This window comes from Cetorhinus maximus, chromosome 3 (genome assembly GCF_964194155.1).
Source record: "Cetorhinus maximus chromosome 3, sCetMax3.hap1.1, whole genome shotgun sequence".
In the NCBI taxonomy this organism is placed as follows: domain Eukaryota; kingdom Metazoa; phylum Chordata; class Chondrichthyes; order Lamniformes; family Cetorhinidae; genus Cetorhinus; species Cetorhinus maximus.
Window position 1 is genome coordinate 186,905,283 of NC_135881.1, and position 16,909 is coordinate 186,922,191.

The 16,909-nt window shown below is 40.6% G+C and overlaps 1 protein-coding gene across 8 annotated transcripts in view; it reads left to right on the plus strand.

The window, feature by feature from the left end:
• Positions 1 to 16,909, plus strand: part of LOC144679098 (solute carrier family 12 member 7-like) — a 261,233-nt gene that overhangs the window by 164,397 nt on the left and 79,927 nt on the right. For all 8 annotated transcript variants that reach the window (XM_078539393.1, XM_078539398.1, XM_078539396.1 and 5 more), the window contains exons 2-3: positions 5,341 to 5,435; positions 10,305 to 10,436. In XM_078539393.1, coding sequence (XP_078395519.1) covers positions 5,341 to 5,435; positions 10,305 to 10,436 — 227 coding nt within the window. The remainder of the gene's footprint in view (positions 1 to 5,340; positions 5,436 to 10,304; positions 10,437 to 16,909) is intronic.

Sequence of the window (16,909 nt, forward strand, 5' to 3'; positions counted from 1 at the left end):
TTCAGTCTCTCCGCGAGCATGACCCAGACCTTCCCGTCGCTTGCCGTTTCAACACCACCCTGCTCTCATGCCCACATGTCCGTCCTTGGCCTGCTGCAATGTTCCAGTGAAGCTCGATGCAAACTGGAGGAACAGCACCTCATCTTCCGATTAGGCAGTTTACAGCCTTCCGGACTCAACATTGAGTTCAACAACTTCAGATCATGAACTCTCTCCTCCATCCTCACCTCCTTTTTGATCCCCTTTTTTCTAATAATTATTATATATTTTTTAATATATATTTTTCTTTTCCCACCTATTTCTGTTATTTTAAAATTTATTTCCATCCATTGTTTTATCTCCACCTTTTAGCCAATTTCGATCCCTTCCCCACGCCCAACAGGGCCATCAGTCACTTGCTCATCCTGCTTTCTACCCTTAATGTCCCCATTAGCACATCCTTTAGCTAATATCACCACCGTCAACACCCCTTTGTCCTTTTGTTTATGACATCTTTGGCAATCTCTTCTCTGCCTCCACCTATCTCTGGTCCTCTATTCAGCTCCACCTGTCCCATCCCCCTCAACCAGCTTATATTTCACCTTATTTCTATTTCTCTTTAGTTCTGATGACGAATCATACGGACTCAAAACGTTAACTCTGTCTTCCTCGCCACAGATGCTGTCAGACCTGCTTGAGTTTTTCCAGCAGTTTTTGTTTTAGAATAGTTAGGTACTTGTTTGACTGGCGCAGACTCGATGGGCCGAAGGGCCTTTTTCTGTGCTGTAGGCCTCTGACTCTGACTCTATTAAAAATTGTTTCAAGATTATCCAAAGTTGTTTTGCTTAAGATACTGGTTGTATCTGGAATCAAATCAAGTGCGTTAAGGTAAAAGTGCAATGTGCCATCTTTATTTTTATTCATTCAAGGGATGTGGGCTTTGTTGGCTAGGCCAGCATTTATTGCCCACCCCTAATTCCCCTTGAGAAGGTGGAGGTGAGCTGCCTTCTTGAACCACTATAGTGCATGTGGTGTAGGTACACCCATAGGGCTGTTGGGAAGGGAGGTCCACGATTTTGACCCAGTGACAGTGAAGGAATGGTGATATATTTCCAAATCAGGATGATGAGTGACTTGGAAGGGAACTTCCAGGTGGTGGTGTTCCCATCTATCTGCTGCCCCTGTCCTTCCAGGTGGTAGTGGTCGTGGGTTTGGAGGGTGCTGTCTAAGGAGCCTTGGTGAATTCCTGCAGTGTATCTTGTAGATGGCACACACTGCTGCTACTGTGCGTTGGTGGTGGAGGGAGTGAATTCTTGTGGGTGTGGTGCCAATCAAGCAGGCTGCTTTGTCCTGGACGGTGTCAAGCTTCTTGAGTGTTGTGGGAGCTGCACTCATCCAGGCAAGTGGCAAGTATTCCATCACACTCCTGACTTGTGCCTTGTAGATGGTGGACAGGCTTGGGGAGGGGGTCAGGAGGTGAGTTACTCACTGCAGGATTCCTAGCCTCTGACCTGCTGTTGTAGCTGAAGTATATGGCTGGTCCAGTTCAGTTTCTGGTCAGTGGTAACCTCCAGTATGTTGATAGTGGGGGATTCAGTAATGGTAATGCCATTGAACATGAAGGGGTGATGGTTAGATACTCTCTTGTTGGAGGTAGTTACTTGCCACTTGTCAGCCCAAGCCTGGATATTGTTCAGGTCTTGTTGCATTTGGACATGGATATGGACTGCTTCAGTATCTGAGGAGTCGTGAATGGTGCTGAACGTTGTGTAATCATCAGGAAACATCCCCACTTCTGATTTTATGATGGAAGGAAGGTCATTGGTGAAGCAGCTGAAGATGGTTGGGCCAAGGACTCTACCCTGAGGAACTCCTCCATTGATGTCCTGGAACTGAGATGATTGACCTCCAACAACCACAACTATCTTCCTTTGTGCTAGGTATGACTCCAAAAAGTGGAGAGTTTTCCCCATGATTCCCATTGACTCCAATTTTGCTAGGCTTCTTGATGCCACACTGAGTCAAAAGCTGCCTTGATGTCACTCTCACCTCGCCTCACCTTATCATCAAACTAAATTTCTTTCACTGTCGATGGTCATTTTTATTTATAGCTTGCTCTATTTTCAATATGTACTTTCTTTGAGGTTTTTTTTGTCGGCTCAAATTATGCTTTCAAGATATTTTTAAATGTATGTGACCACTGTTTGGTATTGTTTTGGTTTATGGCTGCTTTGTCCAGTGGTCTCACTTTCCCTGCTGAGCAAACAAAGTTAAGAAGGTAACTGATCTATTGCAGAATGAGAGAAGTGAATAAAATTATGGGTGCTGCGAAACCAAATTGAATCATTTACAAGACTGATTAGTTGGTGTTGAGGGGTGGGGGAGGAAACTTTGTTTTCAGTTGGATTTAACTGTGGCAATCTGCAGTACTTGAATAATAAGTTTAAGATTTTTGGCTTTTCAGTAAAAGAGCTTGCATTTTATATAGTGTTTCTTAGATCCCAAAATATCTCTCAGCCGATTAGTTGCTTTTGAACTTATGTTAGCAAATGTGGCAGCCATTTTATACACAGTAAAGCTTCAAAAACAGCAGTGAATGAAAGAACATGCATTGACATTCATTTCGTGACCTCAGGAAATTTCAAAGCACTTCACACCCTACAAAGTACAATTGAAGTGTAGTCACTGTTGTAATGTAGTGAAACACAGCAGCTAAACTGTACACAGCAAGATTAGAGTTGCCAACTCTCCAGGACTGGCCTGGAGTTTCTAGGAATTGAAGATCAATCTCCAGGACACTGCTATGTGCAACCCCAGGGAAAAATCATAAGGACATTTAAAAAGGTTTTGGTTTATTTTGTCATTTTCTTTGAACATTTCTCTTTACCAGATGTACAAATATTGAATTAAAAACAAAAAAAATGCAGAAAATACCCAGCCCGTCTGGCAGTACCTGTGGAGAAAGAAGTATTTGGATGCGCATTTGCGATGCCACGGCATACAAGGCTATGAGCCTAGTGCTGGAAAATGGGATTAGAATAGTTAGGCACTTGTTTGACTGGCGCAGACTTGATGGGCCGAAGGGCCTTTTTCTGTGCTGTAGACCTCTGACTCTATGACTATAAAGAAACAGAGTTAACATTTTGAGTTGAAAATGACTTCAGAGCTGAAGAGAGGTAGAAATGTGATGGATTTTATACTGTTTAAGAGGGGTTGGAGCAGGTGGAGCGAAATAGAAGGTCGGGGATTGGTGGGAGCTCAGAGATTTGACAAAGATGTCATGGACATAAGACAAAGTGAGTGTTAGTGGCAGTGGTAAAGACTAAAGAAGGTGTTAATAGTGGCATAAAAGTAAGATAAAATGTGTCCATAGCAAAACAAGGGTCAGCGCTCTGAAAGCAAAACATTAGAATAAGTGATAAGTGGCCCTTAAATCTTTGCCCACAGACAGAGCAGGCAAACTGTTTAATTTTTATGTCCAAAATTTGATGATATTCAGGTCCTGAAGAATCGAGTGACTCTTGGATTTTGATATGATATTTGGTTTGAGTCCCCTGTCCTGTCAATCCTCTACTTCAAAAATCAATTTCTGAGCCCCTTTGACCAGCTCCCTTTGTCTTGTTTCCATGACATCTTTGTCAAATCTCTCCTGAGCTTCCAACCATCCTTGACCTCTTTTGCTGCACGCCACGCTAAACAGTATAAAATCCATCACATTTCTACCTCTCTCCAGCTCTGAAGAAGGGTCATACTGACTCCGAAACGTTAACTCTGTTTCCCTCTCCCCAGGTGCTGCCAGACCTAAGTTTTTCCATCATTTTCTGTTTTTATTTCTGATTTCAATCATCTGCGGTATTTAGCTTTCATTATACAAATGTTGAAAATGGGAGAAAAGGCCATTAGGCTGACAGTTAAGCATCATCCAGTTGGGTGATGAGTCATTTTTGCACTCCAAGTGGTGTAGCAAGGCAGTACATCACAAAGATGGATGTGCTGGCCAAGTAATGGCTGGAATGTGGGGGCGAGTTATGTGATGAAACTTCCAGGAATACATTTGATCACAGTTGACAACCCTAAGCAAGATCCAAAAACAACGGTGAGATAAATGGCCAATTAAACTGTTAATGAATATATGTTGGCCAGGACAGGACCTCTACTGCTCTTCAAATAGTGTTGTTGTTGTATCTTTTACATAAGAGGAAAGATGGGACTGCCATTTAAAATCTCATCCAGATGTTGGCACCTCCAGTGCAGCACTGAGGGAGGGTTGGTAAGATGCTCAAGTTCTGTAGTGGAACTTAAGCCCACAGTAATTTAACTCTGGAGAGGGTACAACCTTTTGGGCTAAGCTGTTTTGTTTTAATATTTCCAAGCTCTGAGTCCAAACTGGATAGATTGGAATACTGTCAGACATAAATCTATATCTTTGAATGAATGGTTGAGAATGTGTTCAATATGTAGATGTAATGCCTAATTTTTAAATTAAATCTATATTTTTCAACTACTTCTATACTTAGGAATCTGGAGCTGCTAATTAAGGGTTTTAATGAACTTCCATTAATAAAAATAAAATTTGGCAGAACTCAAACCACAATTATAGCCCAATCAATGTTCTACTGTACCTTTTCCCAACAGGAATGGGATTTGGCAAAAGGTAGTTACCATAGTGACAATGAATTTGAATACTTCCTCCCAGCAATATTTGGACATTGAGAAAAACAAGTGCACCATGCAGGGAATGAGCAAACTGTGGAATCTGTTTGCACGTTAACACAGGATAATTTTAAATATTTGTGCTTTTGTCTGTTTGTGTGTGTGTGTGTGTGTGTACGTGTATGGAAAATAAGGACCATTGGCATTAACAACAGATTTGCGCTCTCCCACTCCAGCTCATTACCAGGCTAAATAAAGCTGTAATCTTTTTCTAGGAAGGTATTGGTTGAAGGCTAACCAAACGCTCCACTACTTAGGGTGAAGCCCTGTTGTGTTTAATGGGTTATAGTAATGAGTTGATTATGATATGTATGAGTACTTGAAACAACATAAACTCCTCTGTAACCACTGTTAATTGCTCATAATGCATTTTGGAAGATAATGGTAAAAGTGGAATTGTATTATAGGAGCTGTACATTTCTAAGGCAGTTTAATGTGAAAATCGCCTGTCATAAAATGCATGCAGCCTGTCAAAAATTATCATTGAAAAAAAATTCCAAGTAAATTTGCTGTGCAACAATTAGCAATTCACAGCAATACACTAATAATGATTTATTCATCAGCAGGATCAATGCACCATTAAATGATAAACATTGTTAAACTCTTCATTGCCTCAAACACTGATTATATTTATTTTATTTAAACTAGGAGATGGAATTCCCAAAGAAAGCAGCCCTTTCATCAATAGTACAGACATTGACAAAGGAATCCTGTATGAAGGGAAAAACTTGGCGCTTTTTGAGGTAAATAGCCTTTTTGTTGTATAGTGTTTTTAATATTAAGAACAGCAACTTGCATTTTTAAAGCATCTTTAATGTTGTAAAATTTCCTAAGGCATCACAGGAGCATAATTAGACAAACACATGACATTGAGCCACATATGCTAGGTGACTAAAAGCTTAGTCAAAGGATTAAGAAGTTTCTACAGGAGGAGAGAGATGGAGAAGTGTAGGGAGGTAGTTCCAGATCTTGGGGCCTAGAGAAAGCTGAAGGCATGGCTGCCAGTGGTGGAGTGGTGAAAATCCGTGGTGATAAGAGGCCTGAAATGGGGGAGCGCAGAAATCTCAAAGGGTTGTGGGACTGGAGGAGGTTCGAGGTTGGGATGGACGAGGCCATAGAAGGGTTTGAAAATGATGATGGAGGTTTTAAAAGATGAGGCATTGCTTGATGGGAAGCCAATGTTGGTTACCAAACCTGTGATGGGTGAACAAGTGCAGATTAGGATATGGGCAGCAGAGTTTTGTACTGTATAAGGACAGGAATAAATGCAAATGTTAGGGAAAAACAAAATATAGGAAAATGCAGGGCAATCAAAATCTAGGAACAATGGGATCATGTTTTAAATGGGATCCTTTGTTGTAACGATGGAGTTTGCGATAGAATTTAAAGTTGCTGCACAAGCATTGTGCATGAGCCAAGATGGCCGAGTTTTCACTGTCATAATGGGCAGCTAATCCACTGCCAGTTTATACCTGGATGAAGAGATAAAAATGTAGCCCTTAGATTCAAACCTAATTATTTCGTTTTATTCATCGGGCGTGAGAGTTGTTTACAAGACAAGCATTTATTACCCTAAAAAGGTGATGGTGACCCATTTCTTAAGTTGCTGACAGCAGTTTGATACAACTGTGTGGATTGCTAGGCAGAGGGCAGTTTGGTATGTGACTGGAGTCACATTGGCCAGATTGGTTAAGGATGGCAGCTTCCCTTCACCAAAGAACATTAGTTAACCAGTTGGGCCTTTAATGCAGCTTCCTGATATCAGATTTTTATTTCCAGTTATTTTTTGACTGGACTCAAATTCTCAATTGCCATGTTAGGATTTGAACTCATTCCAGTAACAATAACCCACTATCCCACCGTATCTAAATTATGATCAATATCTCAAGATTGAGGGAGCTTGCTTACTCCTGTTCTGGTGCCCTGATGCATACAGGTCTTTGGTTCACAAGCTTGTGCTTGAGAACAAAATGGATTTTCATCATTTACTTGAACGTTGCATTTAAGAACTTAATGTAGTTCTGGTGCAACGTTCCGTAATGTAGAGCAACTGCAGGCTACCCATCAATCATCACACCCTCGGTCCTGCAGAAGAATGACAAGTCACTGTTATAAACTCTGGATGGAAAATTGCCAAAAAAAAAGAACATATATAACTAAAGTTTCTATGGGCACAGCATGGCTGTATTATGAACTCTCTTGATGATTAAGTTGTTGAATGTCACGGCCAGTGTTGAGCTGAACCACAGCAAAATGTCCCATATACATTGATTTTGCATTATACGACCTTGGCCAGTCCGTGTGGTAATTGCTCTGTGTCAGTGGAGGCCAATCAAATAAATAGGGTTTCTGTGTGTGATTCGCATCCATTCCTCCTGCTGGATGTGTCACCGTGTATGCTGAAAGTACAGGGGATGCAACTGTTTATTTGCTTTACATCTCGCCTGCAGTAGGGTAGCCTGGCAACACACTCACATGACGAGCGTGCTCCAAGTCAATGATGGGGAGATGTTGTATGCTAAAATATTTTCTCCTGAGATTCAAGGTGAAAAGATTAAAAAGAAAACGTGAATTAATTGAGTCAACGCCTCATTGTATTGCACGGGGAGTGTCGGGGGTGGGGGGGGGGGGGGGGGGGGGGGGGTTCAAGTGTTGTCTTCTAGGAACACAGGACTTAGGAGCAGGAGTGGGCTGTTCACCCCTTTTGAGCCTCTCTGCCATTTGATAAGATAATGACTGGTCTGATTGTGGTCTCAACTCTGCTTTGCTGTCTGTCCCCCATAACCCTTGACTCCTCTGTCTATCAATAATCTATCTAACTCTTTTTTTCTTGAATAAATTCTATTACCCAGCCTCCATTGCTTTCTGGGGAAGAGAATTTCTCAGACTAATGACCCTCAGAGAAAAAAATTCTCCTCATCTCCGTCTTAAAAGGGCGATCTCTTATACTGTCTCTCCTAGTTCTAGTCTCCTCCACAAGAGGAAACATCCTCCCGTATCCACCCTATCAAATCCCATCACGATCTTCTATAAGATTATCTCTCATCCTTCTAAACTCTAATGGTATGGGGCCAACCCGTTCAACCTTTCTTCATAGGAGAAGCCCTTCATCCCAGAAGTGTTGAGTGACCCTTCTCCGAACTGTGTCTACTGCAATTATATCTTTTTTCAAATAAAGAGACCAAAACTGTACACAGTACTCCAGATGTGGTCTCATCAAGGGTCTCTGAAGAAGGGTCATACGGACTCGAAATGTTAACTTTGTTTTCCTCTCCCCACATGTGCTGTCAGACCTCCTGAGCTTTTCTAGCATTTTCTGTTTTAGTGGTCTCATCAAGGCCTTGTACAGCTGCAGGAAAACTTCCTACTTTTATATTTCATTCCCCTTGCAATAAACACCACAATTCCATTTGCCTTCCTAATCACTTGCTGTACCTGCATACTAACTTTTTGTGATTCATGTATCAGGAAAGCCAGATCCCTCTGTACCATCATGTTCTGCAACCCCTTTCAATATAAATAGTATACTGCTTTTCTATTCTTCCTGCCAAATTGGACAAGTTACATTTTTCCACATTATACTCTCTGCCATGTTTTTGCTACTTAGTTAATCTATCTATATCCCTTTGTAGACTCTTCACCTCCTCACTTTCCTACATATCTTTGTGTCATCGGCAAAGTTAGCAACCATACAGTTGGTCCCTTCATTCCAGTTGTTGATATAGGTTGTAAAAACTTGAGGTTCCAGTACTGACCCCTGTGGCACTCCACTCATCACATCTTATCAACCTGAAAATGACCCATTTGTCCCTACTCTCTGCTTCCAGTTAGCTAACATATCCATGCTAATATGTTACCCCCATATCATGAGCTCCTGTTTTATTTAGTAACCTTTGATGTGGCATCTTGTCAAATGCCTTTTGGAAATCCAACTACACCACATCTACAGGTTCCCCTTTATTCACTTTGCTCGTTACTTCCTCAAAGAACTCTAATACATTGGTTAAACATGGTTTCTCTTTCACAAAACCATGTTGACTCTGCCTGATGCTATTATGATTTTCTAAATATCCTGCCATGGCCTCCTTAATAATAGATTCTAACAATTTCCCTATGACAGATTTCAGGCTAATTGGCCTATAGTTTCCTGCTTTCTGTCTGACTCCTTTCTTGAGTATAGGTGTTACATTTGCTAAATCAGCTGGGATCCTTTCAGAATCTAAGGAATTTTGAAGAATTATAACCAAGGTCTCTACTATCTCTGCAGCCGCTTCCTTAAAAGACCCTAAGATGCAGGCCATCAGGTCCTGGAGACTTGTCAAGCCTTTAGGTCTAATGGTTTTCCTAGTACCTTTTCCCTGGTGATGGTGATGGCTTTGAGTTCCTTTTCCACTTTCAGCTCTTGATTTTCAATGGGAAGTTTTCTAAATCTTCTACAGTGAAGTCAGACACAAAATACCTATTCCACACTTTCACCATTTCCTTGTTTTCCACTATCAATCCCCCAGACACGCTATCTCTCTCCCACTCTTACACTCTCTCTCTCTCCGTTAAGCACCAATAGTTACTTTCGTTACTCTTTTTTCCTATTCAAATACTTGTAGAAGCTCTTACTACCTAGCTAGCTTTCTCTCCTATTATAATTTTTCCCTCCTTATTACTCTTTTAGTCATTCTTTACTGGTTCTTAAAATCTGTCCAATCTTCTGACCTATCACTAATCTTTGCAGATTTGTACAGTTTCTTTCAATTTGATATTATCCTTAACTTCTTTAATTAGCCATGGATGATGCACCCTTCTCAGAGTATTTCTTTCCCAGTGGCATAAATCTTTGCTGAGTGTTATGAAATATCTCCTTAAAGGTATGCCACTGCATTTCTACCTTTTAACCTAGTTTCCTAGTTCACTTTAGCAATCTTTGCTTTTATACCCTTATAAATGATCTTTTATTTAGTTTTCAAACACTAGTCTTAGATCCATACTTCTCACCTTCAAACTGAATGTGAAATTCTATCATGTTATGATTGCTGTCACCTAGAGGCTCCTTTACTATGAGGTTATTGATTAATACTGTCTCATTGCACAGTACCAGGTCTAGAATAGCCTGCTGTTTTGTTGGCACTAGATTTACTGCTCTAAGAAATTGTCCCGAATACATTCTATGTATGTTTTTCCAATCAGAGTGGTACAAGGAGAGATTTGACTAGGGACTACTAGACAATATTGGTTCTGTTCATCCTCTTTTATCAACAACAACAACAGAGGTGGGGAGGGATGAGGCAATGGAGGGATTTGAAAAAAGGACGAGAATTTTAAAATCAAGACGTTGTTTGACCAGGGGCCAACGTAGGTCACTGGGCAGAAGGATAATGGGTAATGGACTTGATGTGAGTTTAGGCAGGGGCAGCAGAGTTTTGGAAGACATCGAGTTTACAGAATGTAGAATGTGGGAGACCAACCAGGAGTATGTTGGAATAGTGGGTCTATTTCCTGCACTGTTGACATCCTCTTGGATTGTGTCTTGCTGAATCTTGCCCTTTTAGGGGACAAAATATCGGGCATCGTTTGTTGACGTGAAAATATAAGGTGATTGTTCTGACCTTACTCAACAGGAAGAAATGGATAGGAACCCAATGGTCTCCTCTCTGCTTAACAGACTGGCGAACTACACCAACCTTACCCAGGGCGTCCGAGAACATGAGGAGGCAGAAAACAATGAGGAGCCGAGAAAGAAAGAAATTAAGGTAAATGTACTTGGTCTACAAGAGGAATATATGATTTGCGTGATAGCTGAGAACCATTGCTGCCTGGCAGGCTGCCTAGTAGCCACTCAATCCGAATAAATGGAAGAATAAACTCTTAATGTGAAAATGATCCAGTTTGTCATTGTGCTTTTTCAGACACCAAGAATATGTTTATATTTTAAAACCTTGAAGCAATGGTGGGAAGCTGAATTTGATAACCAATTGGGAGTGACTAATAAGGTTGCAATTTCCCATAGAGGATTGGGGATGCCCCGTGATCACAAAAGCAAAGCTTGAAGGGCTAATTGTTGTCATCTGAACCTGTGGGATAAAATACACTTCTATCTCTGTCGTGAACATTTTATTAAATAAAAATTGAGGGATAGAGTTGCATGTTTGAGCACCGAACACTAGGTGTCCCAGAAGGAGGAGGTTATTGGTTTGTGCTGTGCTGAGAAGGCTATTGTATTTGTCCTTCTCCCTAATGGGGGCAGTGGGGTGTGATGGAAAGTGTGTGTGTCAGAGAGAGAGAGAATCAAGAGTTGTCTGGTCAGTAATTGGTGTCTCTGCATAACCCAGGTAGGATTGTAGGAGTAGCTATTTAGCCTCTCAGTCTTGTTCTGCCACTCGATTGGATCATGGATGATCAGCAACCTAACTCCACATACCTGGCTTTGCCCCATTTTCCTTGATCCCTTTGGCTAACAAAAATCTATCAATCCAATTTTAAATTAACAATTGGCCTAGCATCAATTGCCATTTGCAGATGATTTCCAAACTTTTACCACCCTTTGAATCAAGAAGTATTTCCTAATTTCACTCCTGAAATGTTTACCTCCACCGTAAATCGAGGAGTATAAGTCGATCAGGCGTATAAGGTGACCCAATTTTTCCAGCTCCATAATCATGTTTTTGAATATACTTGATGTATACGTCACTGCCCCTTTTCAGCCACAACATACTACTCTCAAATTAGTAGTCAACCTTCACTGCACAGAGCCCAGATTCCCATAAAACAATTATGTGAACGAGTTTACTTTTTCTGTAATTTCTCCCTTTTCTCAATGCTCAGTGTTTATTTGCAAAAGAATAGAGGCGTCAAGTGTTTAAAGCTTCTGTTATTGATACCTTAAAGTTCTGGTTGACATTTTTATGGAGTTATAACAGCAGTTATTTTTAAGAAAATTATGGGTTTTTTAAGCAGTTCCACGCATGGCATTGTTACTATTGTTGGTTCTGTATACTGGATAAATAGGCATGGGAATGCCAAGAGTAGACATGGAGGGTTTGTGGGGCCTAAAATAAAAACAAACAATTAGGACAAAGCCCCAAAGAGCCAAGGTGAGCTTTTTAACCAGCCCGCCTTGCCACTTGGCCGCCTCTGTAGACGCAATACTTCGGCCAAAGCCTTAACGGCACTTTATGAAAGTTTAGCATAACTTCCTTGCTTTTATACTTTTTCTATTAATAAAACCAAGAATCATGAATACTTTAAGAGCCTTCTCAACTTACTCTGCCACCTTCAGAAGATTTGTGTGCATATACCCAAGATCTCTGTTCCTGCATCCTTTTGAAAATTGTATCACTTGGTTAATATTGGCTCTCCTCATTCTTCTTACCAAACTACATAATTTCAGACTTCTGCGTTAAATTTCTTCTGTCGTGCCTGCCTATTTCGCCAGTCTCCTCATGTCGTCCAAAGAATCTTTTACTATCTTCCCCGTTGTTTACTACATTTTTGATTTTCATGTCAGTTGCAATAAATGAAATAATGCCCTGTACACCAAAAATCTATTGAAAAGAGCAGTGGTCCTAATACCATTCCCTGGGAACACCACTGTATAACAACCTGGCACCACATATTGGAAGTCAATGGAAAGTAAAATGGATGGCCTGTTTGATCATGCCTGTTTACTGCTGAGTGGTTTAGGTTAAAAATCACCCATGCGACATTAAATGATGTCCATTGATTTATTCCATCTGGGTTTTAGCATGTGGACTCGTGAGCTGTATTGAAGGTGAGGGACAGCTGTAGAATGTAAGTAATGCAACATTTATCTGTGTTGTACTAAAACTGAAGTATTGGGGGCAGAGTTGCATTTGTGATCCAATAGCAAGGGATAAAGGCTGGAAGATCACCCACACTGGATCTCCTTCAGGCATCTCCTGGTGTCATTGAAGTACCATTGGAGTTGGTGAACCAACCAAGCCCTTGCTCATTGAGGAGCAGTGTTTGCCACCGGACGATCAAAGAAATGGAAAAGCAAAGAAAAGTGCATTTTAAAACACAATAAAAATCTTAAGAAAAGATAGCTCAATATGTCCCACACTCTAGGGCCACATTCTTTGAGATTTTAACACTTTTATTTATAGGTGGTGACAGGCGGAATGGAAATCTCAATCGTAGTGCATTTCATGCTTTTTGAAGTTCAGTTTTTAGCTGTTTTCGACATTCCACCTGAAATTTGTCCCTTTGACCATCTCTAGTTACCACCCATATTTCACATCTACATTCACTTTTCCCTTTTTTCTTCTCCTGATTGCTGTGCACAATCATGCACTCTAATTGACTGAACAATCTTGCCTGACCGATATATTTTTCCATTTTCCTAACAGCCTTATGGGCTGCATGGAAACAATGTAAAATATGCCTCCAGCCTAAGTGTCTTGTCCAGTGCCAGTATTTCTGTAGACATGACACATTCTGTTGACACACTGGATAAAAACATTCTTTTGGCTCAGTGGATAAAAATATCTGTGTTGGGTGCATCCATAACAAAACACTTCTGTTTCACTGCTACCAAGAAATTTGTTCAGGTCTATAAATAGACCAAGCTCTGCAGTGATAAAGAGCTATCAAAAATAGAGTGTTCTAAATTTGAAATGTACTCCATTTGTCATCTACTATCCCTGTATGTAACTATTACCTCTGCTATGCAGTAAGAACGAGTTGCATTTATATAGCAATTTTCATGTTCTCAGGACATCCTAAAGTGCTTCGCGTCCAATGAAGTACTTTTGAATTGCAGCCACAGTTATAATGTAAGAGAAAACCAGCAGCCAGTATGTACACAGCAAGGTCCCATAACCAACAATAAGGAAAATAACCAGATGACCTATTTTAATGGTTTTGTTTGAGGGATAAATGTTGGCCAGGGGATTGGGGAGAATCTCCCTATTCTTTGAATCATGCAGTGGGATCTTTTACATTCACCTGAGAGGGTGGACTGAGGCTTAAATTTTTAACATCACATCTGAATGACAGGCACCTTTGACAGTGTAACACGCCTCATTGCAGTACAGAGGGAGTCAGCCTAGGTTATGTGTTCAGGTCTCTATGGGACTTAAACCCACAGTCTTCAGACACAAAGGCTTGTGTGCTACCACTTCACGATGAATGCTGCCCAATGTTGTCTGATTAAGCCTTCTGATTTATCTCTCTTTAATTGTTGTTGTAGAAGTAAAAATGGCACCAAGCTTGAATTGGATCATAGTGAGGAGGAGTTGTACAGAATTTCTTCCAGTGGCAGGACAGAGTTGAGATGACGGAAGGTTAACACATTTTTCCTGTGGCCATTACAATTGGAAGCAGCCATTCAATTCAGACCATATTAACATGTGTCAGTTGCCTCAGTTCATAGACAAAGAGCTGCAGCTAGGGAATTAAAACAAATCACCACCCAAGTGCCTGGTGTAGCCATACCTATGATCTCGGCTATCCATAGAGCTTTCTGCAGCCAAGAACGATGATACTTGCCATTGGGCTGCATTTTGTGGATCCCCGCCAGGTGTGTTTGTGATGTGGTGGCGGGGGGAAGCACATTAGGAAAACTAATAGAATGTTATTGTTTATTGTGAGGGGAATTGAATACAAAGCTGGGGAGGTTATGCTTCAATTATACAGGACACTAGTGAGACTGCATCTGGAGTACTGTGTACAGTATTGGCCTCCTTATTTAAGGACAGATGTAAATGCATTAGAAGCAGTTCAGAGAAGGTTTGCTAGACTAATACCAGGAATGGGCAGGTTGCCTTAGGGGAAAAGTTAGAAAGGGTAGGCTTGTATCCACTGGAGTTTAGAAGAGTAAGAGGCGTCTTAATTGAAGCCTTTAAGATCCTGAGAGGTATTGACAGGGTGGATGTGGAGAGAATGTTTCCACTTGTGGAAGAATCAATAACTAGGGGTCACAGTTTAAAAATAAGGGGTCACCCATTTCAGACCGAGACAAGGAGCTATTTCTCTCTGAGGGTCATGAGGCAGTGGAAGCAGAGTGTTTAAATATTTTTAAGGCAGAGGTAGATAGATAGGTTCTTTATAAGCAAGGGGTTGAAAGGTTATTGGGGGGGGTAAGTGGGGGATTACAATTAGATCACCCATGATCTTACTGAATGGCGGAGTAAGCTCAAGGGACCGAGTGGCCTACTCTATTCCCTCCCTCGCTCCCCCCCTGCCCTTTGTATGTTCGTTATCTGTATGTAAATGTTTTGCTTACATGGATATATTTTGTCCAATGTGCAATGCTTTCCATTTGTCTATTAAATTTAATTTGTCATCTGCCTCTCAATTTATGTGAAGGCCATAAAGCCCTCTGCAAATTCTTGGCTATTTCAGTGTCTATTGTCAAATTTGCCATCTTAGTTATTTTAAGCAAACAAGGAACAAAGATCAAAACACCTCTCCCTGGGAAGCTGAACTTGACAACTTTATCACCCTTTATTTTTGTCCCCTTCCCTCTACCCCACACTATCCAAACGTAAACATCTTTCTCTAGCATTGTTGTCTATTTTTAACCAATGTTTTAAATCCGGTCTTATACTCGTATTTCATACAACCTCCTGAAAGTTCTAATAAACTGTCGTAATCGACTGTAGGAGAAATACTCTTATAACTGCCTTAAGTGTGTCCTTAAAATGGAGGTATTAGAAAGTGAATATTAGGAATGGGTAAAAGCTAATTAAACTGTGAAGACTTGCACAAGCTAAAAATTCCTTATGGGGTTAGAAAATTAACCACCTAGACTACATGTCCATTGAGTCAATATAAAGATGTCCTGCTTTATATGGACACGTGTTTTGACATTAAAGTCTTCAGCCCTCAGTATGGTTCTAGTCATTTTGGTCACTTTTCTACTCAATGGTGTACAAATTCCTTGTCCAATATTTGTGGAAGGTGTTTTTGTAAAATTGGAGTGCATCTGCAGCAAAGAGAGCAAAAGGGTTACAAATGTTAAAATTGTACATCAATACTAGTATGCCACTTGGATTCCCTGACAGTAAGAGAGGTGAGATTAAAACAGCTAGTTCAAATACAGCTATCAGCACAGATGGTAAATTTACCCCAGATAAAGGATTGAGGAGGACAGCACAGTACCTCCAGACTAAGGTTCATTACTCTGAAGTCTTGGAAGGTTGCTACTGTCCTTAGGGGAAGCTAACTATCGATGCCAGCTCATAAGGTTGAGGGTGTGCAAGTTCTGAAAACGTTAATTATAAGCATATAGATTTTATCCATTCTAATGGTATTAACTTGTCAGCTATCAACGAAGTCTAATCTAAATTAATCTCGCCAATTTACGTCAATCACAGCCACTGATTTCAACCCTGCAGTTACCAGCAAGTAGCTGATGCTGAACTGCTATGACATAATTGACATAATACCAACTATCTTGGTAACCTTTGGTTCATTTCGTCAATTAAGCCTATATACTATTTATTTATATTGTCCGTGTTTAAGTCTTGCTAACTAAAATCCAATTCTAAGGTTAATAAACAACTGTTAGTTTATGACTTTAACATTTGCTTTGATTTGAATGGTCAGACATAGGAACATAGGGCAGAATGGCCCACTCCTGTTCCTTCGCACCTGCTGTGTCATTCATAAGATGGCTGATCTGGTTGTGGTCTCTCCCCACGTTCCTGTCTGTGCCCCATAACCCATGACTGCCTTGTCTACCAAAAATCTGTCTAACTCTGTCTTGAATAAATTCAATGACCCAGCCTCCACTGCTCTCTGGGGAAGAGAATTCCTCATACTAATGATCAGCCAGATGTGGCTCAATTGACAGCACACTGACCCCTGTCAGTCAGATGTGGATTGAAGCACCACCATTCCAGAAACCTGAACACATAATTTAAGGTGATTGGCAAAAGAATCAGTTACACTATAAAGAGAAACTTATTCCGTATCCTAACCAATTGTTATATGTACGACCTGATAAAGTGGTGATACAAATTCAATGATGGGCTTCAAATGGGAATTGGATAAATATTTGAAAGGGGGAAAAAACAAATATGGGGAAAGAGGTGGGGAGGAGGTTTAACCACATTTTTTTTTTAAAGAGGCGACTTAAGGTGATGGACAGGAGAGTGTGTATGGATGCTGTTTATATGGATTTCCAGAAGGCATTTGATTTTTAAAAAAATCAAAATGCTGGGAAAACTCAGCAGGTCTAACAGCATCTGTGGAGAAAAAC